At 44.0% G+C, this 26,313-nt stretch overlaps 1 protein-coding gene across 2 annotated transcripts in view; it reads right to left on the bottom strand.

The window, feature by feature from the left end:
• Positions 1 to 639: 639 nt before the first annotated feature.
• Positions 640 to 26,313, bottom strand: part of smad3b (SMAD family member 3b) — a 34,741-nt gene continuing 9,067 nt past the window's right edge. For both annotated transcript variants that reach the window (XM_065002853.1, XM_065002852.1), the window contains exons 3-9: positions 23,250 to 23,384; positions 16,080 to 16,154; positions 15,923 to 15,979; positions 13,637 to 13,849; positions 11,913 to 12,050; positions 11,505 to 11,649; positions 640 to 3,362 (exon numbers count right to left, since the gene is read on the bottom strand). In XM_065002853.1, coding sequence (XP_064858925.1) covers positions 3,239 to 3,362; positions 11,505 to 11,649; positions 11,913 to 12,050; positions 13,637 to 13,849; positions 15,923 to 15,979; positions 16,080 to 16,154; positions 23,250 to 23,384 — 887 coding nt within the window. In that variant the 3' untranslated portion in view covers positions 640 to 3,238. The remainder of the gene's footprint in view (positions 3,363 to 11,504; positions 11,650 to 11,912; positions 12,051 to 13,636; positions 13,850 to 15,922; positions 15,980 to 16,079; positions 16,155 to 23,249; positions 23,385 to 26,313) is intronic.

The raw sequence follows: 26,313 nt of genomic DNA, 5'->3' as shown, positions 1-26,313 counted from the left end.
GATTAGATGATAATAGATTAGATGGTAATAGATTAGATGGTAATAGATTAGATGATAATAGATTAGATGGTAATAGATTAGATGGTAATAGATTAGATGGTAATAGATTAGATGGTAATAGATTAGATGGTAATAGATAATAGATAAATAGATTAGATGGTAATAGATTAGATGGTAATAGATTAGATGGTAATAGATTAGATGGTAATAGATTAGATAATAGATAAATAAATTAGATGGTAATAGATTAGATGGTAATAGATAATAGATAAATAGATTAGATGATAATAGATTAGATGGTAATAGATTAGATGGTAATAGATAATAGATAAATAGATTAGATGATAATAGATTAGATGGTAATAGATTAGATGGTAATAGATTAGATGGTAATAGATTAGATGGTAATAGATTAGATGGTAATAGATTAGATGGTAATAGATTAGATGGTAATAGATTAGATGGTAATAGATAATAGATAAATAGATTAGATGGTAATAGATTAGATGGTAATAGATTAGATGGTAATAGATTAGATGGTAATAGATTAGATGGTAATAGATTAGATAAAATTAGATGGTAGATGATTATTAATAGATGAATGTATTAAATAAATTATAGTAATAAATAGATAATACATCAGATGAAAATAGACAGATTAAAATGCCTTTTTTTCAATTATTGAATTGGATTTACAATTTACTTCCTGAGTTGGCTGACAGCAAATAGAATTGACCCAAATCCTGCAATGCATTACGGTTAACAAGCCTGGAGGACAAAGTGCTTCGTTGGTTCCTTGAAATAGACAGCAGGCGTATTATACACAGAGCATTGTGTCTGACAGCGATGAGCAGGACAACATGCTCCGTTGAAACTGATTCATTATTACATCTCTGAGTTAAACCAAATGCCTCTTGGTCCAGCACCGTCCTTCAACGTCCATCACTGTCCTCCTCCATCCATCACCGTCCTCCTCCGTCCAGCACTGTCCTCCATTGTCCAGAACTGTCCTCCATTGTCCTCTCCACTCAACCCTCTGAACAATGACTAGAATTCACCAAATAATGAACACACTAATGTAGAGGCATGATTATGAGTTCATAAACTAAAACACCAACATGCTATAGATGTTGAGCAAATACCACAACGATGCCAAAGTACAACAGTTAAACGATCAAATCAATATGATACACTAAATGCTACTGTTGAGAAGAACAGTTCAAAAAATAGAAATACAATTAAAAAGGTAAATAAACCACAAATACCATCTGGCCTTGTGCCCTATATAGCTGTCCCTGCTCATTCTTGACTCATTTAGAATTCTTAGACAAATCTAACGGAGTAAACCAAATCTCCAGACACATATATATATATATTTTTTTATATCACAGATTTGAGAGAAATATTCATGAAATATTCATGTTCTTCATGAAATGTGATGATATTTTGGATGAAATGACCAAAGTATGAAAAGTAACTGTTGTTTCTACACGGATGACGTTTGATCCTAAAGTCACTGGTCCCCCGTGTCAAACACTTGGATTCATTATTAAGGTGACATCACCTTAACTCTCATTTTAATACACCAATGGTCACGTGATATTCTCGTAACTAATTTAAATAACAACCACATCGGAGAAGATGTGTTTGCAGAGGGGTGTGGTTTATATAACTAGATAGCTACTCTACTGGTGCCACAATTTGACTGTAGGATGTCAGCCATATATAATACAATGTTTAACCTATTAATTTATGGCAAATATACTTATATATATATATATACTTTCCCCTTTCATCTGTGTCTGTTGTTAGCTAGTGACTGGCTAACTAGGTCTTTATGTCTGGTGTTAGCTAGTGACTGGCTAACTAGGTCTTTATGTCTGGTGTTAGCTAGTGACTGGCTAACTAGGTCTTTATGTCTGGTGTTAGCTAGTGACTGGCTAACTAGGTCTTTATGTCTGATGTTAGCTAGTGACTTGCTAGCTAGGTCTTTATGTCTGGTGTTAGCTAGTGACTGGCTAGCTAGGTCTTTATGTCTGGTGTTAGCTAGTGACTGGCTAGCTAGGTCTTTATGTCTGGTGTTAGCTAGTGACTGGCTAGCTAGGTCTTTATGTCTGGTGTTAGCTAGTGACTTGCTAGCTAGGTCTTTATGTCTGGTGTTAGCTAGTGACTGGCTAGCTAGGTCTTTGTCTGGTGTTAGCTAGTGACTGGCTAGCTAGGTCTTTATGTCTGGTGTTAGCTAGTGACTGGCTAGCTAGGTCTTTATGCCTGGTGTTAGCTAGTGACTGGCTAGCTGGGTCTTTATGTCTGGTGTTAGCTAGTGACTGGCTAGCTAGGTCTTTATGTCTGGTGTTAGCTAGTGACTTGCTAGCTAGGTCTTTATGTCTGGTGTTAGCTAGTGACTGGCTAGCTAGGTCTTTATGTCTGGTGTTAGCTAGTGACTGGCTAGCTAGGTCTTCATCTGTGTCTGGTGTTAGCTAGTGACTTGCTAGCTAGGTCTTTATGTCTGGTGTTAGCTAGTGACTGGCTAGCTAGGTCTTTATGCCTGGTGTTAGCTAGTGACTGGCTAGCTAGGTCTTTATGTCTGGTGTTAGCTAGTGACTTGCTAGCTAGGTCTTTATGTCTGGTGTTAGCTAGTGACTGGCTAGCTAGGTCTTTATGTCTGGTGTTAGCTAGTGACTGGCTAGCTAGGTCTTCATCTGTGTCTGGTGTTAGCTAGTGACTGGCTAGCTAGGTCTTTATGTCTGGTGTTAGCTAGTGACTGGCTAGCTAGGTCTTTATGTATGGTGTTAGCTAGTGACTGGCTAGCTAGGTCTTTATGTCTGGTGTTAGCTAGTGACTGGCTAGCTAGGTCTTCATCTGTGTCTGGTGTTAGCTAGTGACTGGCTAGCTAGGTCTTTATGTCTGGTGTTAGCTAGTGACTGGCTAGCTAGGTTTTCAGCCAGCATGGAACAAAAGGAGGGTAAAACTCAGATGCAGTTGTCATGTCAACACATCCGTCAGTGCTGCTGTGAACTGCATCACAAGGGACATGCCAAATGGTGGATGTATGAATTTTTGTTGTTGGACATAATTTATGCATTTTCAATGCTGTTTGAGTTGCTTTGTGTATCACCCCATTAGCTTGAGATGATTTCACTCCCAACACTGCTCACTGCATCCAAGTTGCTAGTTAGCCATGAGAGAAAAGGTACTTTTCCAGAATGACTGTTCTGTCTGCGCACCTGTGCGCGTGTATTTAGGAGACACTAGAACAGCGGATGCTGGGGGAGCCCATCTGTGTCAGTACTTTATCCAGCCACTGGAGGGGGCCATTGAGGTGCAGCTCAATCCAACAAGGGGTGCTGGTTACGGTCTGTCGCCTGAGGGGAGAGGGAGATTAATGAAAATGTGTTCATCTTTTGTATAAAACAGCAAACTTGCTCTTTCACTAGCTAGTAAACATTACAGATAACAATTCAACAACCTCAACCTGAATCAATAACATTTCATAAATCAATAAGTCTGTTTAACTGATGTTTAGCCTACATCTCAACTCTTAAGTTAAAGTGTTCTACCTACGTCTTGTGTGGTTCTACGAAGTCTGTTTCGCTAGTTGTGTGTTTGAAACATGACTCAGGGCAGTGAGGCCAGGGAGAGTCCAGTGGGAATCCCCTTGTACTCTAGTCCGTCTGAACACGATCACCTCTGTCCCTCCCGCCCCCACGTCCTCTGCCTCCTACATTCCTCCCCCGTTAGTCAACTCTCTCTCTCTGCCGCCGTCTCACACCCTATCCCTCCCCCCCATCCTCTCGCTCTCTCCCTCCTCTCCAAGTCTGTCGCCGCCGCAGAGCGCACACGCCAAGTGACCACACACACACACACTCTCTTTTCATGTCTTTATCCTCCTTCCTCCTCGTGGTTTTGCACGAATCCAGGATTCTTGGAGTCGACTCAGACTCCTGCGGTTTGACTCGAAGGAGTCGACTCTTGCTCGACTCCCCAAAACAGGCTGAAATGGATGAACACACACGTGCGCACCAGTTCATGATTGCCGAATCCTACGTTTGGCGTTCTAGATGACTGACCTGAACATGATGCTGTCTATCTGCTCTTCAACAGCCAATAAAAATGCCTGTTTCAATATAGAAGGTGACGTGTAGGAAGTTGAATATTTCAGTGATATTTCTGCTATGTGCATGAAGCTGATGATGTGAAGCTCTACTCTGATCAGAATATTATCATATATTCTGCACATCTATCGTTCCAGTGTTTTAATTGCTATATTGTAATTATGTCGCCACCATGGCCTATTTATTGCCAACTCCCTTATCTCACCCCATTTTCACTCACTGTATATAGACTTTTTGTTTTCTTTTGTTTCTACTGTATTATTGACTGTATGTTTGTTTTACTCCATGTGTAACTCTGTGTTGTTGTTTGCGTCGAATTGCTTTGCTTTATTCTTGGCCAGGTCGCAGTTGTAAATGAGAACTTGTTCTCAACTGGCCTACCTGGTTAAATAAAGGTGTTCTCAACTGGCCTACCTGGTTAAATAAAGGTGTTCTCAACTGGCCTACCTGGTTAAATAAAGGTGTTCTCAACTGGCCTACCTGGTTAAATAAAGGTGTTCTCAACTGGCCTACCTGGTTAAATAAAGGTGTTCTCAACTGGCCTACCTGGTTAAATAAAGGTGTTCTCAACTGGCCTACCTGGTTAAATAAAGGTGTTCTCAACTGGCCTACCTGGTTAAATAAAGGTGTTTCTACCAACTCAGCCTACCTGGTTAAATAAAGGTGTTCTCAACTGGCCTACCTGGTTAAATAAAGGTGTTCTCAACTGGCCTACCTGGTTAAATAAAGGTGTTCTCAACTGGCCTACCTGGTTAAATAAAGGTGTTCTCAACTGGCCTACCTGGTTAAATAAAGGTGTTCTCAACTAGCCTACCTGGTTAAATAAAGGTGTTTCAACTCTCCCTGGGCCCACCTGGTTAAATAAAGGTGTTCTCAACTGGCCCACCTGGTTAAATAAAGGTGTTCTCAACTGGCCTACCTGGTTAAATAAAGGTGTTCTCAACTGGCCCACCTGGTTAAATAAAGGTGTTCTCAACTGGCCCACCTGGTTAAATAAAGGTGTTCTCAACTAGCCTCCCTGGTTAAATAAAGGTGTTCTCAACTAGCCTCCCTGGTTAAATAAAGGTGTTCTCAACTGGCCCACCTGGTTAAATAAAGGTGTTCTCAACTAGCCTACCTGGTTAAATAAAGGTGTTCTCAACTGGCCTACCTGGTTAAATAAAGGTGTTCTCAACTAGCCTACCTGGTTAAATAAAGGTGTTCTCAACTGGCCCACCTAGTTAAATAAAGGTGTTCTCAACTGGCCCACCTGGTTAAATAAAGGTGTTCTCAACTGGCCTACCTGGTTAAATAAAGGTTAAATAAATAAAAAATCATATTATTATCCATGTTATGGAGGAAAGCTAAACATCTGGAGGACCCATCATCCTGCCACTCCCTCCTCTTCCTCTAGAGGACCCATCATCCTTCCACTCCCTCCTCTTCCTCTAGAGGACCCATCATCCTTCCACTCCCTCCTCTTCCTCTAGAGGACCCATCATCCTTCCACTCCCTCCTCTTCCTCTAGAGGACCCATCATCCTGCCACTCCCTCCTCTTCCTCTAGAGGACCCATCATCCTGCCACTCCCTCCTCTTCCTCTAGAGGACCCATCATCCTGCCACTCCCTCCTCTTCCTCTAGAGGACCCATCATCCTGCCACTCCCTCCTCTTCCTCTAGAGGACCCATCATCCTTCTACTCCCTCCTCTTCCTCTAGAGGACCCATCATCCTTCTACTCCCTCCTCTTCCTCTAGAGGACCCATCATCCTTCCACTCCCTCCTCTTCCTCTAGAGGACCCATCATCCTTCTACTCCCTCCTCTTCCTCTAGAGGACCCATCATCCTTCCACTCCCTCCTCTTCCTCTAGAGGACCCATCATCCTTCTACTCCCTCCTCTTCCTCTAGAGGACCCATCATCCTTCCACTCCCTCCTCTTCCTCTAGAGGACCCATCATCCTGCCACTCCCTCCTCTTCCTCTAGAGGACCCATCATCCTTCCACTCCCTCCTCTTCCTCTAGAGGACCCATCATCCTTCTACTCCCTCCTCTTCCTCTAGAGGACCCATCATCCTTCCACTCCCTCCTCTTCCTCTAGAGGACCCATCATCCTTCTACTCCCTCCTCTTCCTCTAGAGGACCCATCATCCTTCTACTCCCTCCTCTTCCTCTAGAGGACCCATCATCCTTCTACTCCCTCCTCTCTACATTCTCTTCCTCTAGAGGACCCATCATCCTTCTACTCCCTCCTCTTCATCTGGAGGACCCATCATCCTTCTACTCCCTCTCTACATTCTCTTCCTCTAGAGGACCCATCATCCTTCTACTCCCTCCTCTTCATCTGGAGGACCCATCATCCTTCTACTCCCTCTCTACATTCTCTTCCTCTAGAGGACCCATCATCCTTCTACTCCCTCCTCTTCATCTGGAGGACCCATCATCCTTCTACTCCCTCCTCTTCATCTGGAGGACCCATCATCCTTCTACTCCCTCTCTACATTCTCTTCTAGAGGACCCATCATCCTCCTACTCCCTCCTCTCTACATTCTCTTCCTCTAAAGGACCCATCATCCTTCTACTCCCTCCTCTCTACATTATCTTCCTCTAGAGGACCCATCATCCTTCTACTCCCTCCTCTTCCTCTAGAGGACCCATCATCCTTCTACTCCCTCCTCTTCCTCTAGAGGACCCATCATCCTTCGACTCCCTCCCTCCTTATTCTAAAACAGATTAAATTATTCCCCCCATCAATCTACACACAATACCCCATAAGGACAAAGCAAAAAACGTTTTGTTTTTTGTGTGTGTGTGTACAAGTAAAGTTAAATAAAAACTGAAATATTACATTTACATAAGTATTCAGACCCTTTACTCAGTACTTTGTTGAAGCACCTTTGGCAGCAATTACATCCTTGAATCTTCTTGGGTATGACGCTACAAGCTTGGTACACCTGTATTTGAGGAGTTTCTCTCATGCTTCTCTGCAGAGTCTCTCAAACTCTGTCAAGTTGGATGGGGAGTGTCGCTGCACAGCTATTTTCAGGTCTCTCCAGAGATGTTCGATGAGGTTCAAGTCTGTTCTCTGGCTGGGCTACTCAAGGACATTCAGAGACTTGTCCCAAAGCCACTCCTGCATTGTCTTGGCTGTGTTCTTAGGGTTGTTGTCCTGTTGGAAAGTGAACCTTCACCCCAGTCTGAGTTTCTAAGCGTTCTCGAACAGTTATTCATCAATGATCTCTGTACTTTGCTCCGTTCATCTTTCCCTCTATCCTGACTAGTCTCCCAGTCCCTGCCGCTGAAAAACATCCCCACAGTATGATGCTGCCACCACCATGCTTCACCATAGGGATGGTGCCTGGTTTCCTCCAGACGTAATACTTGGCATTCAGGCCAAACAGTTCAATATTGGTTTCATCAGACCAGAGAATCTTGGTTTTTTTTATGATCTGAGAGTCCTTTAGGTGCCTTTAGGAAAACCCCAAGCGGGCTGTCATGTGCCTTTTACTGAGGAGTGGCTTCCATCTGGCCACACTACCATAAAAGCCTGATTGGTGGAGTCCTGCAGAGATGGTTGTCCTTCTGGAAGGTTCTCCCATCTCCACAGAGGAACTCTGGAGCTCTGTCAGAGTGAACATCAGGTCCTTGGTCACCTCCGCGGCCAGCGCTAGGAAGTCTTGGTGGTTCCAAATTTCATTTAAGAATGATGGAGGCCACTGTGTTCCTGGGGACCTTCAATGCTGCAGAAATGTTTTGGTACCCTTCCCCAGATCTATGCCTCGACACAATCCTGTCTCAGAGCTCTACAGACAATTCATTCAACCTCATGGCTTGGTTTTTGCTCTGACATGCACTGTCAACATGTGGGACCTTATATAGACATGTGTGTGCCTTTCCAAATCATATCCAATCAATTGAATTTACCACAGGTGGACTCCAATCAAGTTGTAGAAACAACTCAAGGATGATCAATGGAAACAGGATGCACCTGAGCTCAATTTCGAGTCTCATAGCAAGGGTCTGAATACTTATGTAAATAAAGTATTTTAAAAAATATATATATATATATATATTATACATTTGCAAACATTTTCTAAAAACCTGTTTTCGTCAATATGAGGTATTGCGTGTAGATTTGATGAGGAACATTTTAATGTAATCAATTTTAGAGGCTGTAACATAAGAACATGTGGGAAAAGTCAAGGGGTCTGAATACTTTCTGAATGTGCTATCTGCTCCATGCCTTGTTCCTTTAGCTGACCAGATAATCTCATGAATCCCATTATTTTATAAGAAGAATCTCATTTAGAAATGTTAAAAAATCTATACATTTTATATATATATATATATATAAAAGAAATGTACCCCGTTTCCGTGGTAACCAATTGGTAGTTACAGTCTTGTCTCATCGCTGCAACTTCCCGTACGGACTCGAGAGAGAGAGAGAGAGAGAGAGAGAGAGAGAGGCGAAGGTCGAGAGCCATGAAACGCGACCCAGCCAAGCCGCACTGCTTCTTGACACAATGCCCATCCAACCCGGAAGCCAGCCGCATTAATGTGTCGGAGGAAACACCGTACACCTGGCGACCGTGTCAGCGTGGACTGCGCACGGGCCCGCCACAGGAGTCGCTAGTGCGCAATGGGACAAGGATATCCCTGCCGGCCAAACCCTCCCCTAGCCCGGACGACGCTGGGCCAATTGTGCGCCGTGGGTGTCCCGGTCAGAAGACAGAAGGCGTCTCCTTCCTAAGCGGTATGACGGCTGCGTGGTCCCATGGTGTTTATACTGGCGTACTATTGTTTATATAGATGAACGTGGTACCTTCAGGTGTTTGGAAATTGCTCCCAAGGATTAACTCAAATGATGTCAATTAGCCTATCAGAAGCTTCTAAAGCCATGACATCATTTTCTGGAATGTTCCAAGCTGTTTGAAGGCACAACCACTTAGTGTATGTAAACTTCTGACCCACTGGAATTGTGATACAGTGAAATATAAGTGAAATAATCTGTCTGTAAACAATTGTTGGAAAAATGACTTGTGTCATTCACAAAGCGGATGTCCTAACCGACTTGCCAAAACTATAGTTTGTTAACAAGAAATTTGTGGAGTGGTTGAGAAACTAGTTTTAATGACTCCAACATCAGTGGATGTAAACTAGTTTTAATGACTCCAACCTAAGTGTATGTAAACTAGTTTTAATGACTCCAACCTAAGTGTATGTAAACTAGTTTTAATGACTCCAACCTAAGTGGATGTAAACTAGTTTTAATGACTCCAACTGAGGTGTATGTAAACTAGTTTTAATGACTCCCAACCTAAGTGGATGTAAACTAGTTTTAATGACTCCAACCTAAGTGTATGTAAACTAGTTTTAATGACTCCAACCTGAGTGTATGTAAACTAGTTTTAATGACTCCAACCTAAGTGTATGTAAACCAGTTTTAATGACTCCAACCTAAGTGGATGTAAACTAGTTTTAATGACTCCAACCTAAGTGTATGTAAACTAGTTTTAATGACTCCCAACCTAAGTGGATGTAAACTAGTTTTAATGACTCCAACCTAAGTGGATGTAAACTAGTTTTAATGACTCCAACCTAAGTGTATGTAAACTTCAGACTTCAACTGTATCTGTGTTCCCAGTCATGTGGAATCCATAGATTAGGACCTAATGAATTCATTTCAATTTACTGATTTTCTAATATGAACTTTAACTCAAATAAAATCTTTGAAATGGTTGCATGTTGCATAATAACTAATATATATAGGCCCAGACTACAATATTCTGCCCATAATAACTAATGTATATAGGCCCAGACTACAATATTCTGCCCATATTAACTAATGTATATAGGCCCAGGCTACAATATTCTGCCCATAATAACTAATGTATATAGGCCCAGACTACAATATTCTGCCCATATTAACTAATGTATATAGGCCCAGGCTACAATATTCTGCCCATAATAACTAATGTATATAGGCCCAGGCTACAATATTCTGCCCATAATAACTAATGTATATAGGCCCAGACTACAATATTCTGCCCATAATAACTAATGTATATAGGCCCAGGCTACAATATTCTGCCCATATTAACTAATGTATATAGGCCCAGGCTACAATATTCTGCCCATATTAACTAATGTATATAGGCCCAGGCTACAATATTCTGCCCATATTAACTAATGTATATAGGCCCAGGCTACAATATTCTGCCCATATTAACTAATGTATATTGGTTCCAGGCTACAATATTCTGCCCATAATAACTAATGTATATAGGCCCAGACTACAATATTCTGCCCATAATAACTAATGTATATAGGCCCAGACTACAATATTCTGCCCATAATAACTAATGTATATAAGCCCAGGCTACAATATTCTGCCCATAATAACTAATGTATATTGGTTCCAGGCTACAATATTCTGCCCATAATAACTAATGTATATTGGTTCCAGGCTACAATATTCTGCCCATAATAACTAATGTATATAGGCCCAGACTACAATATTCTGCCCATAATAACTCATGTATATAGGCCCAGACTACAATATTCTGCCCATAATAACTCATGTATATAGGCCCAGACTACAATATTCTGCCCATATTAACTAATGTATATAGGCCCAGGCTACAATATTCTGCCCATATTAACTAATGTATATAGGCCCAGACTACAATATTCTGCCCATAATAACTCATGTATATAGGCCCAGGCTACAATATTCTGCCCATATTAACAACAAAAAAATTAAGGCCATAACTGAACCAATTTCTGTAGGCTTGCGCTTCAGTTTCCCCAGACTTCACAGCTTCCCCAGACTTCACAGCTTCCCCAGACTTCACCGCTTCCCCAGACTTCACCGATTCCCCAGACTTCACCGATTCCCCAGACTTCACAGCTTCCCCAGACTTCACAGCTTCCCCAGGACTTCACAGCTTCCCCAGACTTCACAGCTTCCCCAGACTTCACAGCTTCCCCAAACTTCACCGATTCCCCAGACTTCACCGATTCCCCAGACTTCACCGATTCCCCAGACTTCACCGATTCCCCAGGCTTCACCGATTCCCCAGACTTCACCGATTCCCCAGACTTCACCGATTCCCCAGACTTCACCGATTCCCCAGGCTTCACAGCTTCTCCAGACTTCACCGATTCCCCAGACTTCACCGATTCCCCAGGCTTCACAGCTTCTCCAGACTTCACCGTTTCCCCAGACTTCACAGTTTCCCCAGGCTTCACAGCTTCCCCAGGAAACTCAACGTATTGTAGCATCACGTGGACAAAATAATAACGGAGTTCGCTTCTTCTGCATTAGTTCACGGTAAAAAAAAAAAAAACAGAAAAAGAAAATGACCCGGTGTGGCGGTGCTTCATGGTACTACGTATGTGTGTGGTAGTCCTTACCGGTACTCGGTGCCCCAGCCCTTCACAAAGCTCATGCGTATGGTACACATCCTGGTGAGCTGGTAGACGGCCTCAAAGCCCTGGTTCACCGACTGGGCCAGCAGAGCTGCAAACTCCTGGTTATTGAATATCTTCAGGTTACAGCCTGAGGGGAAATCACATCGCACTATGTCCAGACATGTTCATCAGGAGATAAAAACATGTTAACGTGTGTGTGTGTGTGTGTGTGTGACTGTGTGTGTGTGTGTGTGTGTGACTGTGTGTGTGTGTGTGTGACTGTGTGTGTGTGTGTGACTGTGTGTGTGTGTGTGTGTGTGACTGTGTGTGTGTGTGTGTGTGTGTGTGTGTGTGTGTGTGTGTGTGTGTGACTGTGTGTGTGTGTGACTGTGTGTGTGTGTGTGTGTGTACCTGGAGGGACCTTGCAGACAGTGGCAGGGTGCCAGCCATAGCGTTGATTACAGTTGGGACTCTGGACAAAGATGGCACTGTCACTAAGACACTCTGCAAACACCTCTCCTCCGATGTAGTACAACCTCACACCCCGGCCTAGAGAGAGAGAGAGAGAGAGAGAGAGAGAGAGAAGAAGAGGAAGGTTGAGAGAGAGGGAGAGGAAAATGAGAGAGGGAGGAAGGGTGGGAGAGATAAGAGGAAGAGGAAGGTTGAGAGAGAGGGAGAGGAACATGAGAGAGAGAGAGAGGGAGGAAGGGTGGGAGAGATAAGAGAGAGAGGAAGAGGAAGGTTGAGAGAGAGGGAGAGGAACATGAGAGAGAGGGAGGAAGGGTGGGAGAGATAAGAGAGAGAGGAAGAGGAAGGTTGAGAGAGAGGGAGAGGAACATGAGAGAGAGGGAGGAAGGGTGGGAGAGATAAGAGAGAGAGGAAGAGGAAGGTTGAGAGAGAGGGAGAGGAACATGAGAGAGAGGGAGGAAGGGTGGGAGAGATAAGAGAGAAAGGAAGAGGAAGGTTGAGAGAGAGGGAGAGGAACATGAGAGAGAGGGAGGAAGGGTGGGAGAGATAAGAGAGAGAGGAAGAGGAAGGTTGAGAGAGAGGGAGAGGAACATGAGCGAGAGAGAGGAAGAGGAAGGTTGAGAGAGAGGGAGAGAGAGGGAGGAAGAGATAAGAGAGAGAGAGACGGTACATTAATGGTGGTAGGTGTGTAATGGTGGTAGGTGTGTAATGGTGGTAGGTGTGTAATGGTGGAAGGTGTGTAATGGTGGTAGGTGTGTAATGGTGGTAGGTGTGTAATGGTGGTAGGTGTGTAACGGTACAGTAATGGTGGTAGGTGTGTAATGGTGGTAGGTGTGTAACGGTACAGTAATGGTGGTAGGTGTGTAATGGTGGTAGGTGTGTAACGGTACAGTAATGGTGGTAGGTGTGTAATGGTGGTAGGTGTGTAACAGTACAGTAATGGTGGTAGGTGTGTAACGGTGGTAGGTGTGTAACGGTACAGTAATGGTGGTAGGTGTGTAATGGTGGTAGGTGTGTAATGGTGGTAGGTGTGTAATGGTGGTAGGTGTGTAATGGTGGTAGGTGTGTAACGGTACAGTAATGGTGGTAGGTGTGTAATGGTGGTAGGTGTGTAACGGTACAGTAATGGTGGTAGGTGTGTAATGGTGGTAGGTGTGTAATGGTGGTAGGTGTGTAACGGTACAGTAATGGTGGTAGGTGTCTAATGGTGGTAGGTGTGTAACGGTACAGTAATGGTGGTAGGTGTGTAATGGTGGTAGGTGTGTAACGGTACATTAATGGTGGTAGGTGTGTAATGGTGGTAGGTGTGTAATGGTGGTAGGTGTGTAATGGTGGTAGGTGTGTAACGGTACAGTAATGGTGGTAGGTGTGTAATGGTGGTAGGTGTGTAACGGTACAGTAATGGTGGTAGGTGTGTAATGGTGGTAGGTGTGTAATGGTGGTAGGTGTGTAATGGTACAGTATTGGTGGTAGGTGTGTAATGGTGGTAGGTGTGTAATGGTGGTAGGTGTGTAATGGTGGTAGGTGTGGTAGGTTGGGGTCATGTTAGGGTCAGGTCAGGTTGGGGTCAGGGTCAGGTCAGGTTGGGGTCAGGTCAGGGTCAGGTCAGGGTTAGGGTCAGGTCAGGTTAGGGTCAGGTCAGGGTCAGGGTCAGGGTGGTACTGTACCTATGTGTCTGCGTGTGAGCTCCACAGCAGCGTTGCGGTTGACGTTGGACAGTAGTCCCAGACAGAAGCGTTCTGAGTTGGAGGGGTCTGTAAACCCGTCGACAGTGAGAGAGGGCTGGGAGGCATGGAAGGTCTCGCCCACACGCTGGTTCAACTCATAATAGGACATAGAGCACCAGAACGCTGACTCACAGTACGTTACCGGCTGTAGGTCTGGAGAGGGGGAGAAAGAGAGACAGAGAGAGAGAGAGAGAGAGAGAGAGAGAGAGAGAGAGAGAGACAGAGAGAGAGACAGAGAGACAGAGAGAGAGAGAGAGAGAGAGAGAGAGAGAGAGAGAGAGAGAGAGAGAGACAGAGAGAGAGAGAGAGACAGAGAGAGAGAGAGAGACAGAGAGAGAGAGAGAGAGAGAGAGAGAGAGAGACAGAGAGAGAGACAGAGAGAGAGAGAGAGAGAGAGAGAGAGAGAGAGAGAGAGAGAGACAGAGAGAGAGAGAGACAGAGAGACAGAGAGAGAGAGAGAGAGAGAGAGAGAGAGAGAGAGACAGAGAGACAGAGAGACAGAGAGAGAGAGAGAGAGAGAGAGAGAGAGAGAGAGAGAGAGAGAGAGAGAGAGAGAGAGACAGAGAGAGAGAGAGAGACAGAGAGAGAGAGAGACACAGAGAGAGAGAGAGAGAGAGAGAGAGAGAGAGAGAGAGAGAGACAGAGACAGACAGAGAGAGAGAGAGAGAGAGAGAGAGACAGACAGAGAAACAGAGAGACAAAGAGAGAGAGTCCATCAGGTGTTATTAGATGTGTTATAGGTCTGTGGACACAGACAGTTAACCAGACAGCCAGTTAACCAGACAGACAGTTAACCAGACAGCCAGTTAACCAGACAGACAGTTAACCAGACAGCCAGTTAACAAGACAGACAGTTAACCAGACAGACAGTTAACCAGCCAGCCAGTTAACCAGACAGACAGTTAACCAGACAGACAGTTAACCAGACAGCCAGCCAGTTAACCAGACAGACAGTTAACCAGACAGCCAGCCAGTTAACCAGCCAGCCAGTTAACCAGACAGACAGTTAACCAGACAGCCAGCCAGTTAACCAGACAGACAGTTAACCAGACAGCCAGCCAGTTAACCAGACAGCCAGTTAACCAGACAGCCAGTTAACCAGACAGCCAGTTAACCAGACAGCCAGTTAATCAGACAGACAGTTAACCAGACAGCCAGTTAACCAGACAGCCAGTTAACCAGCCAGCCAGCCAGTTAACCAGACAGCCAGTTAACCAGACAGCCAGCCAGTTAACCAGCCAGCCAGTTAACCAGCCAGCCAGCCAGTTAATCAGACAGACAGTTAACCAGACAGCCAGTTAACCAGCCAGCCAGTTAACCAGCCAGCCAGTTAACCAGACAGCCAGTTAACCAGACAGCCAGTTAATCAGACAGACAGTTAACCAGACAGCCAGTTAACCAGACAGAGAGTTAACCAGACAGCCAGTTAACCAGACAGCCAGTTAATCAGACAGACAGTTAACCAGACAGCCAGTTAACCAGACAGCCAGTTAACCAGCCAGCCAGCTAGTTAACCAGACAGCCAGTTAACCAGACAGCCAGTTAACCAGCCAGCCAGTTAACCAGCCAGCCAGCCAGTTAACCAGGCAGCCAGTTAACCAGCCAGCCAGTTAACCAGACAGCCAGCCAGTTAACCAGCCAGCCAGTTAACCAGACAGCCAGCCAGTTAACCAGCCAGCCAGTTAACCAGCCAGCCAGTTAACCAGACAGCCAGCCAGTTAACCAGACAGCCAGTTAACCAGACAGCCAGTTAACCAGACAGCCAGTTAACCAGCCAGCCAGTTAACCAGACAGACAGTTAACCAGACAGCCAGCCAGTTAACCAGCCAGCCAGTTAACCAGCCAGCCAGCCATTTAATCAGACAGACAGTTAACCAGACAGCCAGCCAGTTAACCAGCCAGCCAGTTAACCAGACAGCCAGTTAATCAGACAGACAGTTAACCAGACAGCCAGTTAACCAGGCAGCCAGTTAACCAGACAGCCAGTTAACCAGACAGCCAGTTAATCAGACAGACAGTTAACCAGACAGCCAGTTAACCAGACAGAGAGTTAACCAGACAGCCAGTTAACCAGACAGCCAGTTAATCAGACAGACAGTTAACCAGACAGCCAGTTAACCAGACAGCCAGTTAACCAGACAGCCAGTTAACCAGCCAGCCAGCCAGTTAACCAGCCAGCCAGTTAACCAGACAGCCAGACTACTATTAAAATCAGTTGTTCCTTACCCAGGTTAGTGCTGTGTGTTGGTGAGGCTGATTCTGGTGACAGGTTACTGGGTGAGCCTACAGAGAGAGACAACACAGGGACAGGGTGTGTGTGTGTGTGTGTGTGTGTGTGTGTGTGTGTGTGTGTGTGTGTGTGTGTGTGTGTGTGTGGTCTGACCTGTGTTCATCAGGTTGTTAAGATGGTGGTCGCTAGCCTCTCCATCCTCACTCAGATACCCAGGAGGAGGGGTCTCTGGAACACACAAAACCCAACCGTCACATTCCCACAACATTCACAGGACGTTCCCACAACATTCACAGGATGTTCCCACAACATTCCCACAACATTCACAGGACGTTCCCACAACATTCCCATTACATTCAGACAACCGTCGCACGACAGTCACATGATGTTCAGACAACCATCACATGATGTTTAGACAACCATCACAGGACGTTCCCACAACCATCACAGGACGTTCCCACAACAATCACAGGATGTTCCCACAACATTCACAGGACGTTCCCACAACATTCCCATGACATTCAGACAACCGTCGCACGACAGTCACATGACGTTCAGACAACCATCACATGACGTTCAGACAACCATCACATGACGTTCAGACAACCATCACATGGCATTCCCACAACGTTCACACCACATTCACATGAACTTCACACAACACCCCTATTTATACGATACGCCCTGACACCTCGCTACAAGCAGCTACTTTGATTCAAATATTCATCACATCATCTTAAAGAGACATCGTTACCATGGAAACGGTCTCAAACAGAGTCTGTCTTCTTGATCTGAATGTCAGCGGTTCTACGTAACAACGTTCTAAACCTGGATAGTTTTGTCCTGTCTCTCCTTACGTAACAACATTCTAAACCTGGATAGTTTTGTCCTGTCTCATATAACGTAACAACATTCTAAACCTGGATAGTTTTGTCCTGTCTCTCCTTACGTAACAACATTCTAAACCTGGATAGTTTTGTCCTGTCTCATATAACGTAACAACATTCTAAACCTGGATAGTTTTGTCCTGTCTCATATAACGTAACAACATTCTAAACCTGGATAGTTTTGTCCTGTCTCATATAACGTAACAACATTCTAAACCTGGATAGTTTTGTCCTGTCTCATATAACGTAACAACATTCTAAACCTGGATAGTTTTGTCCTGTCTCTCCTTACGTAACAACATTCTAAACCTGGATAGTTTTGTCCTGTCTCTCCTTACGTAACAACATTCTAAACCTGGATAGTTTTGTCCTGTCTCTCCTTACGTAACAACGTTCTAAACCTGGATAGTTTTGTCCTGTCTCTCCTTACGTAACAACATTCTAAACCTGGATAGTTTTGTCCTGTCTCTCCTTACGTAACAACATTCTAAACCTGGATAGTTTTGTCCTGTCTCTCCTTACGTAACAACATTCTAAACCTGGATAGTTTTGTCCTGTCTCTCCTTACGTAACAACATTCTAAACCTGGATAGTTTTGTCCTGTCTCTCCTTACGTAACAACATTCTAAACCTGGATAGTTTTGTCCTGTCTCATATAACGTAACAACATTCTAAACCTGGATAGTTTTGTCCTGTCTCATATAACGTAACAACATTCTAAACCTGGATAGTTTTGTCCTCGTCTCTCCTTACGTAACAACATTCTAAACCTGGATAGTTTTGTCCTCGTCTCTCCTTACGTAACAACATTCTAAACCTGGATAGTTTTGTCCTGTCTCTCCTTACGTAACACCATTCTAAACCTGGATAGTTTTGTCCTGTCTCTCCTTACGTAACAACATTCTAAACCTGGATAGTTTTGTCCTGTCTCTCCTTACGTAACAACGTTCTAAACCTGGATAGTTTTGTCCTGTCTCTCCTTACGTAACAACATTCTAAACCTGGATAGTTTTGTCCTGTCTCTCCTTACGTAACAACGTTCTAAACCTGGATAGTTTTGTCCTGTCTCTCCTTACGTAACAACGTTCTAAACCTGGATAGTTTTGTCCTGTCTCTCCTTACGTAACAACATTCTAAACCTGGATAGTTTTGTCCTCGTCTCTCCTTACGTAACAACATTCTAAACCTGGATAGTTTTGTCCTGTCTCATATAACGTAACAACATTCTAAACCTGGATAGTTTTGTCCTGTCTCTCCTTACGTAACAACATTCTAAACCTGGATAGTTTTGTCCTGTCTCTCCTTACGTAACAACGTTCTAAACCTGGATAGTTTTGTCCTCGTCTCTCCTTACGTAACAACATTCTAAACCTGGATAGTTTTGTCCTGTCTCATATAACGTAACAACATTCTAAACCTGGATAGTTTTGTCCTGTCTCATATAACGTAACAACATTCTAAACCTGGATAGTTTTGTCCTCGTCTCTCCTTACGTAACAACATTCTAAACCTGGATAGTTTTGTCCTCGTCTCTCCTTACGTAACAACATTCTAAACCTGGATAGTTTTGTCCTGTCTCATATAACGTAACAACATTCTAAACCTGGATAGTTTTGTCCTGTCTCTCCTTACGTAACAACATTCTAAACCTGGATAGTTTTGTCCTGTCTCATATAACGTAACAACATTCTAAACCTGGATAGTTTTGTCCTCGTCTCTCCTTACGTAACAACATTCTAAACCTGGATAGTTTTGTCCTCGTCTCTCCTTACGTAACAACATTCTAAACCTGGATAGTTTTGTCCTGTCTCATATAACGTAACAACATTCTAAACCTGGATAGTTTTGTCCTGTCTCTCCTTACGTAACAACATTCTAAACCTGGATAGTTTTGTCCTCGTCTCTCCTTACGTAACAACATTCTAAACCTGGATAGTTTTGTCCTGTCTCATATAACGTAACAACATTCTAAACCTGGATAGTTTTGTCCTGTCTCATATAACGTAACAACGTTCTAAACCTGGATAGTTTTGTCCTGTCTCATATAACGTAACAACATTCTAAACCTGGATAGTTTTGTCCTGTCTCTCCTTACGTAACAACATTCTAAACCTGGATAGTTTTGTCCTGTCTCTCCTTACGTAACAACATTCTGAACCTGGATAGTTTTGTCCTCGTCTCTCCTTACGTAACAACATTCTAAACCTGGATAGTTTTGTCCTGTCTCTCCTTACGTAACAACATTCTAAACCTGGATAGTTTTGTCCTGTCTCATATAACGTAACAACATTCTAAACCTGGATAGTTTTGTCCTCGTCTCTCCTTACGTAACAACGTTCTAAACCTGGATAGTTTTGTCCTCGTCTCTCCTTACGTAACAACGTTCTAAACCTGGATAGTTTTGTCCTGTCTCTCCTTACGTAACAACATCCTAAACCTGGATAGTTTTGTCCTGTCTCTCCTTACGTAACAACATTCTAAACCTGGATAGTTTTGTCCTCGTCTCTCCTTACGTAACAACGTTCTAAACCTGGATAGTTTTGTCCTGTCTCATATAACGTAACAACATTCTAAACCTGGATAGTTTTGTCCTCGTCTCTCCTTACGTAACAACATTCTAAACCTGGATAGTTTTGTCCTCGTCTCTCCTTACGTAACAACATTCTAAACCTGGATAGTTTTGTCCTGTCTCTCCTTACGTAACAACATTCTGAACCTGGATAGTTTTGTCCTGTCTCTCCTTACGTAACAACATTCTAAACCTGGATAGTTTTGTCCTGTCTCTCCTTACGTAACAACATTCTAAACCTGGATAGTTTTGTCCTGTCTCTCCTTACGTAACAACATTCTGAACCTGGATAGTTTTGTCCTGTCTCTCCTTACGTAACAACATTCTAAACCTGGATAGTTTTGTCCTGTCTCTCCTTACGTAACAACATTCTAAACCTGGATAGTTTTGTCCTGTCTCTCCTTACGTAACAACATTCTAAACCTGGATAGTTTTGTCCTGTCTCTCCTTACGTAACAACATTCTGAACCTGGATAGTTTTGTCCTGTCTCATATAACGTAACAACGTTCTAAACCTGGATAGTTTTGTCCTGTCTCATATAACGTAACAACATTCTAAACCTGGATAGTTTTGTCCTGTCTCTCCTTACGTAACAACATTCTAAACCTGGATAGTTTTGTCCTGTCTCTCCTTACGTAACAACATTCTAAACCTGGATAGTTTTGTTCTGTCTCTCCTTACGTAACAACATTCTAAACCTGGATAGTTTTGTCCTGTCTCATATAACGTAACAACATTCTAAACCTGGATAGTTTTGTCCTGTCTCTCCTTACGTAACAACATTCTAAACCTGGATAGTTTTGTCCTGTCTCTCCTTACGTAACAACGTTCTAAACCTGGATAGTTTTGTCCTCGTCTCTCCTTACGTAACAACATTCTAAACCTGGATAGTTTTGTCCTGTCTCTCCTTACGTAACAACATTCTAAACCTGGATAGTTTTGTCCTGTCTCATATAACGTAACAACATTCTAAACCTGGATAGTTTTGTCCTGTCTCATATAACGTAACAACATTCTAAACCTGGATAGTTTTGTCCTGTCTCTCCTTACGTAACAACATTCTAAACCTGGATAGTTTTGTCCTGTCTCTCCTTACGTAACAACATTCTAAACCTGGATAGTTTTGTCCTGTCTCTCCTTACGTAACAACATTCTGAACCTGGATAGTTTTGTCCTGTCTCATATAACGTAACAACATTCTAAACCTGGATAGTTTTGTCCTGTCTCATATAACGTAACAACATTCTAAACCTGGATAGTTTTGTCCTGTCTCTCCTTACGTAACAACATTCTAAACCTGGATAGTTTTGTCCTGTCTCATATAACGTAACAACGTTCTAAACCTGGATAGTTTTGTCCTGTCTCTCCTTACGTAACAACATTCTAAACCTGGATAGTTTTGTCCTGTCTCTCCTTACGTAACAACATTCTAAACCTGGATAGTTTTGTCCTGTCTCTCCTTACGTAACAACATTCTAAACCTGGATAGTTTTGTCCTGTCTCTCCTTACGTAACAACATTCTAAACCTGGATAGTTTTGTCCTGTCTCATATAACGTAACAACGTTCTAAACCTGGATAGTTTTGTCCTGTCTCATATAACGTAACAACATTCTAAACCTGGGTAAGAGTGGGTCATGTCTGGTATTGTTCCTGCTGTGGGTAAGAGTGGGTCATGTCTGGTATTGTTCCTGCTGTGGGTAAGAGTGGGTCATGTCTGGTATTGTTCCTGCTGTGGGTAAGAGTGGGTCATGTCTGGTATTGTTCCTGCTGTGGGTAAGAGTGGGTCATGTCTGGTATTGTTCCTGCTGTGGGTAAGAGTGGGTCATGTCTGGTATTGTTCCTGCTGTGGGTAAGAGTGGGTCATGTCTGGTATTGTTCCTGCTGTGGGTAAGAGTGGGTCATGTCTGGTATTGTTCCTGCTGTGGGTAAGAGTGGGTCATGTCTGGTATTGTTCCTGCTGTGGATAAGAGTGGGTCATGTCTGGTATTGTTCCTGCTGTGGGTAAGAGTGGGTCATGTCTGGTATTGTTCCTGCTGTGGGTAAGAGTGGGTCATGTCTGGTATTGTTCCTGCTGTGGGTAAGAGTGGGTCATGTCTGGTATTGTTCCTGCTGTGGGTAAGAGTGGGTCATGTCTGGTATTGTTCCTGCTGTGGGTAAGAGTGGGTCATGTCTGGTATTGTTCCTGCTGTGGGTAAGAGTGGGTCATGTCTGGTATTGTTCCTGCTGTGGGTAAGAGTGGGTCATGTCTGGTATTGTTCCTGCTGTGGGTAAGAGTGGGTCATGTCTGGTATTGTTCCTGCTGTGGGTAAGAGTGGGTCATGTCTGGTATTGTTCCTGCTGTGGGTAAGAGTGGGTCATGTCTGGTATTGTTCCTGCTGTGGGTAAGAGTGGGTCATGTCTGGTATTGCTCCTGCTGTGGGTAAGAGTGGGTCATGTCTGGTATTGTTCCTGCTGTGGGTAAGAGTGGGTCATGTCTGGTATTGTTCCTGCTGTGGGTAAGAGTGGGTCATGTCTGGTATTGTTCCTGCTGTGGGTAAGAGTGGGTCATGTCTGGTATTGTTCCTGCTGTGGGTAAGAGTGGGTCATGTCTGGTATTGTTCCTGCTGTGGGTAAGAGTGGGTCATGTCTGGTATTGTTCCTGCTGTGGGTAAGAGTGGGTCATGTCTGGTATTGTTCCTGCTGTGGGTAAGAGTGGGTCATGTCTGGTATTGTTCCTGCTGTGGGTAAGAGTGGGTCATGTCTGGTATTGTTCCTGCTGTGGGTAAGAGTGGGTCATGTCTGGTATTGTTCCTGCTGTGGGTAAGAGTGGGTCATGTCTGGTATTGTTCCTGCTGTGGGTAAGAGTGGGTCATGTCTGGTATTGTTCCTGCTGTGGATAAGAGTGGGTCATGTCTGGTATTGTTCCTGCTGTGGGTAAGAGTGGGTCATGTCTGGTATTGTTCCTGCTGTGGGTAAGAGTGGGTCATGTCTGGTATTGTTCCTGCTGTGGGTAAGAGTGGGTCATGTCTGGTATTGTTCCTGCTGTGGGTAAGAGTGGGTCATGTCTGGTATTGTTCCTGCTGTGGGTAAGAGTGGGTCATGTCTGGTATTGTTCCTGCTGTGGGTAAGAGTGGGTCATGTCTGGTATTGCTCCTGCTGTGGGTAAGAGTGGGTCATGTCTGGTATTGTTCCTGCTGTGGGTAAGAGTGGGTCATGTCTGGTATTGTTCCTGCTGTGGGTAAGAGTGGGTCATGTCTGGTATTGTTCCTGCTGTGGGTAAGAGTGGGTCATGTCTGGTATTGTTCCTGCTGTGGGTAAGAGTGGGTCATGTCTGGTATTGTTCCTGCTGTGGGTAAGAGTGGGTCATGTCTGGTATTGCTCCTGCTGTGGGTAAGAGTGGGTCATGTCTGGTATTGTTCCTGCTGTGGGTAAGAGTGGGTCATGTCTGGTATTGTTCCTGCTGTGGGTAAGAGTGGGTCATGTCTGGTATTGTTCCTGCTGTGGGTAAGAGTGGGTCATGTCTGGTATTGTTCCTGCTGTGGGTAAGAGTGGGTCATGTCTGGTATTGTTCCTGCTGTGGGTAAGAGTGGGTCATGTCTGGTATTGTTCCTGCTGTGGGTAAGAGTGGGTCATGTCTGGTATTGTTCCTACTGTGGGTAAGAGTGGGTCATGTCTGGTATTGTTCCTGCTGTGGGTAAGAGTGGGTCATGTCTGGTATTGTTCCTGCTGTGGGTAAGAGTGGGTCATGTCTGTTATTGTTCCTGCTGTGGGTAAGAGTGGGTCATGTCTGTTATTGGTTCCAGTATGTTTCCTGGAATTAAAAATGGTGGAAGAGCAACCAGGCCAGCACAGTATAGCTCGGCCCGGGTCAGTTGTGTGACTCACCTGGGATGTAGTTGCTCTGTGGCTCGATGCCGGCGGGGAAGATGGTGTTCTCAGGGATAGAATGGCTGTAGTCGTCTAAAATAGGACACTCTGTAGGGATTTCTGTATGTCTAGGAACCAGGACAGGAGGGAGGACTGAACAGGACAGAGAGACATTGTTATAACACGGTACACAGCCAACGATATAACATTTGCAATGTCTTTATTCTTTTGAAACTTTTGAGTGTAATGTTTACTGTAAATTTCGTATTATCTACTTCACTACTTCACTTGCTTTGGCAATGTAAACATATGTTTCCTGTGCCAATAAAGCTCTTTGAATTGAAGTGGGGACAGACAGACAGACAGACAGACAGACAGACAGACAGACAGACAGACAGACAGACAGACAGACAGACAGACAGACAGACAGACAGACAGACATACAGACAGACAGACAGACAGGTCATGTCCACATTTTTCAGCATGTTTTTACAAAAAAAATAATGTAGGGTTCTTTAAACAAGGGCATATCCAGGATACTACACTCTACAACACTATGTCACCAGGACATATCCAGGATACTACCCTCCACTATGTCACCAGGACATATACAGGATTCTACCCTCTACAACACTATGTCACCAGGACATATACAGGATACTACCCTCTACAACACTATGTCACCAGGACATATACAGGATACTACCCTCTACAACACTATGTCACCAGGACATATACAGGATACTACCCTCCACAACACTATGTCACCAGGACATATACAGGATACTACCCTTCACTATGTCACCAGGACATATACAGGATACTACCCTTCACTATGTCACCAGGACATATACAGGATACTACCCTCCACAACACTATGTCACCAGGACATATACAGGATACTACCCTTCACTATGTCACCAGGACATATACAGGATACTACCCTCTACAACACTATGTCACCAGGACATATACAGGATACTAACCTCCACAACACTATGTCACCAGGACATATACAGGATACTACCCTCTACAACACTATGTCACCAGGACATATACAGGATACTACCCTCTACAACACTATGTCACCAGGACATATACAGGATACTACCCTCTACAACACTATGTCACCAGGACATATACAGGATACTACCCTCTACAACACTATGTCACCAGGACATATACAGGATACTACCCTCCACAACACTATGTCACCAGGACATATACAGGATACTACCCTTCACTATGTCACCAGGACATATACAGGATACTACCCTTCACTATGTCACCAGGACATATACAGGATACTACCCTTCACTATGTCACCAGGACATATACAGGATACTACCCTCCACAACACTATGTCACCAGGACATATACAGGATACTACCCTCTACAACACTATGTCACCAGGACATATACAGGATACTACCCTCCACTATGTCACCAGGACATATACAGGATACTACCCTCTACAACACTATGTCACCAGGACATATACAGGATACTACCCTCCACAACACTATGTCACCAGGACATATACAGGATACTACCCTCTACAACACTATGTCACCAGGACATATACAGGATACTACCCTCTACAACACTATGTCACCAGGACATATACAGGATACTACCCTCCACAACACTATGTCACCAGGACATATACAGGATACTACCCTCCACAACACTATGTCACCAGGACATATACAGGATACTACCCTCTACAACACTATGTCACCAGGACATATACAGGATACTACCCTCTACAACACTATGTCACCAGGACATATACAGGATGATACCCTCTACAACACTATGTCACCAGGACATATACAGGATACTACCCTCCACAACACTATGTCACCAGGACATATACAGGATACTACCCTCTACAACACTATGTCACCAGGACATATACAGGATACTACCCTCTACAACACTATGTCACCAGGACATATACAGGATACTAACCTCCACAACACTATGTCACCAGGACATATACAGGATACTACCCTCTACAACACTATGTCACCAGGACATATACAGGATACTACCCTCTACAACACTATGTCACCAGGACATATACAGGATACTACCCTCCACAACACTATGTCACCAGGACATATACAGGATACTACCCTTCACTATGTCACCAGGACATATACAGGATACTACCCTTCACTATGTCACCAGGACATATACAGGATACTACCCTTCACTATGTCACCAGGACATATACAGGATACTACCCTCCACAACACTATGTCACCAGGACATATACAGGATACTACCCTCTACAACACTATGTCACCAGGACATATACAGGATACTACCCTCCACTATGTCACCAGGACATATACAGGATACTACCCTCTACAACACTATGTCACCAGGACATATACAGGATACTACCCTCCACAACACTATGTCACCAGGACATATACAGGATACTACCCTCTACAACACTATGTCACCAGGACATATACAGGATACTACCCTCTACAACACTATGTCACCAGGACATATACAGGATACTACCCTCCACAACACTATGTCACCAGGACATATACAGGATACTACCCTCCACAACACTATGTCACCAGGACATATACAGGATACTACCCTCTACAACACTATGTCACCAGGACATATACAGGATACTACCCTCTACAACACTATGTCACCAGGACATATACAGGATACTACCCTCCACAACACTATGTCACCAGGACATATACAGGATACTACCCTCCACAACACTATGTCACCAGGACATATACAGGATACTACCCTCTACAACACTATGTCACCAGGACATATACAGGATACTACCCTCTACAACACTATGTCACCAGGACATATACAGGATGTTACCCTCTACAACACTATGTCACCAGGACATATACAGGATACTACCCTCCACAACACTATGTCACCAGGACATATACAGGATACTACCCTCTACAACACTATGTCACCAGGACATATACAGGATACTACCCTCTACAACACTATGTCACCAGGACATATACAGGATGCTACCCTCCACTATGTCACCAGGACATATACAGGATACTAC

Source organism: Oncorhynchus nerka, linkage group LG17 (genome assembly GCF_034236695.1).
Source record: "Oncorhynchus nerka isolate Pitt River linkage group LG17, Oner_Uvic_2.0, whole genome shotgun sequence".
Classification (NCBI taxonomy): Eukaryota; Metazoa; Chordata; class Actinopteri; order Salmoniformes; family Salmonidae; genus Oncorhynchus; species Oncorhynchus nerka.
Note: the sequence above shows the minus strand (reverse complement) of the source record. Positions and strands in the feature narration are given on the sequence as shown.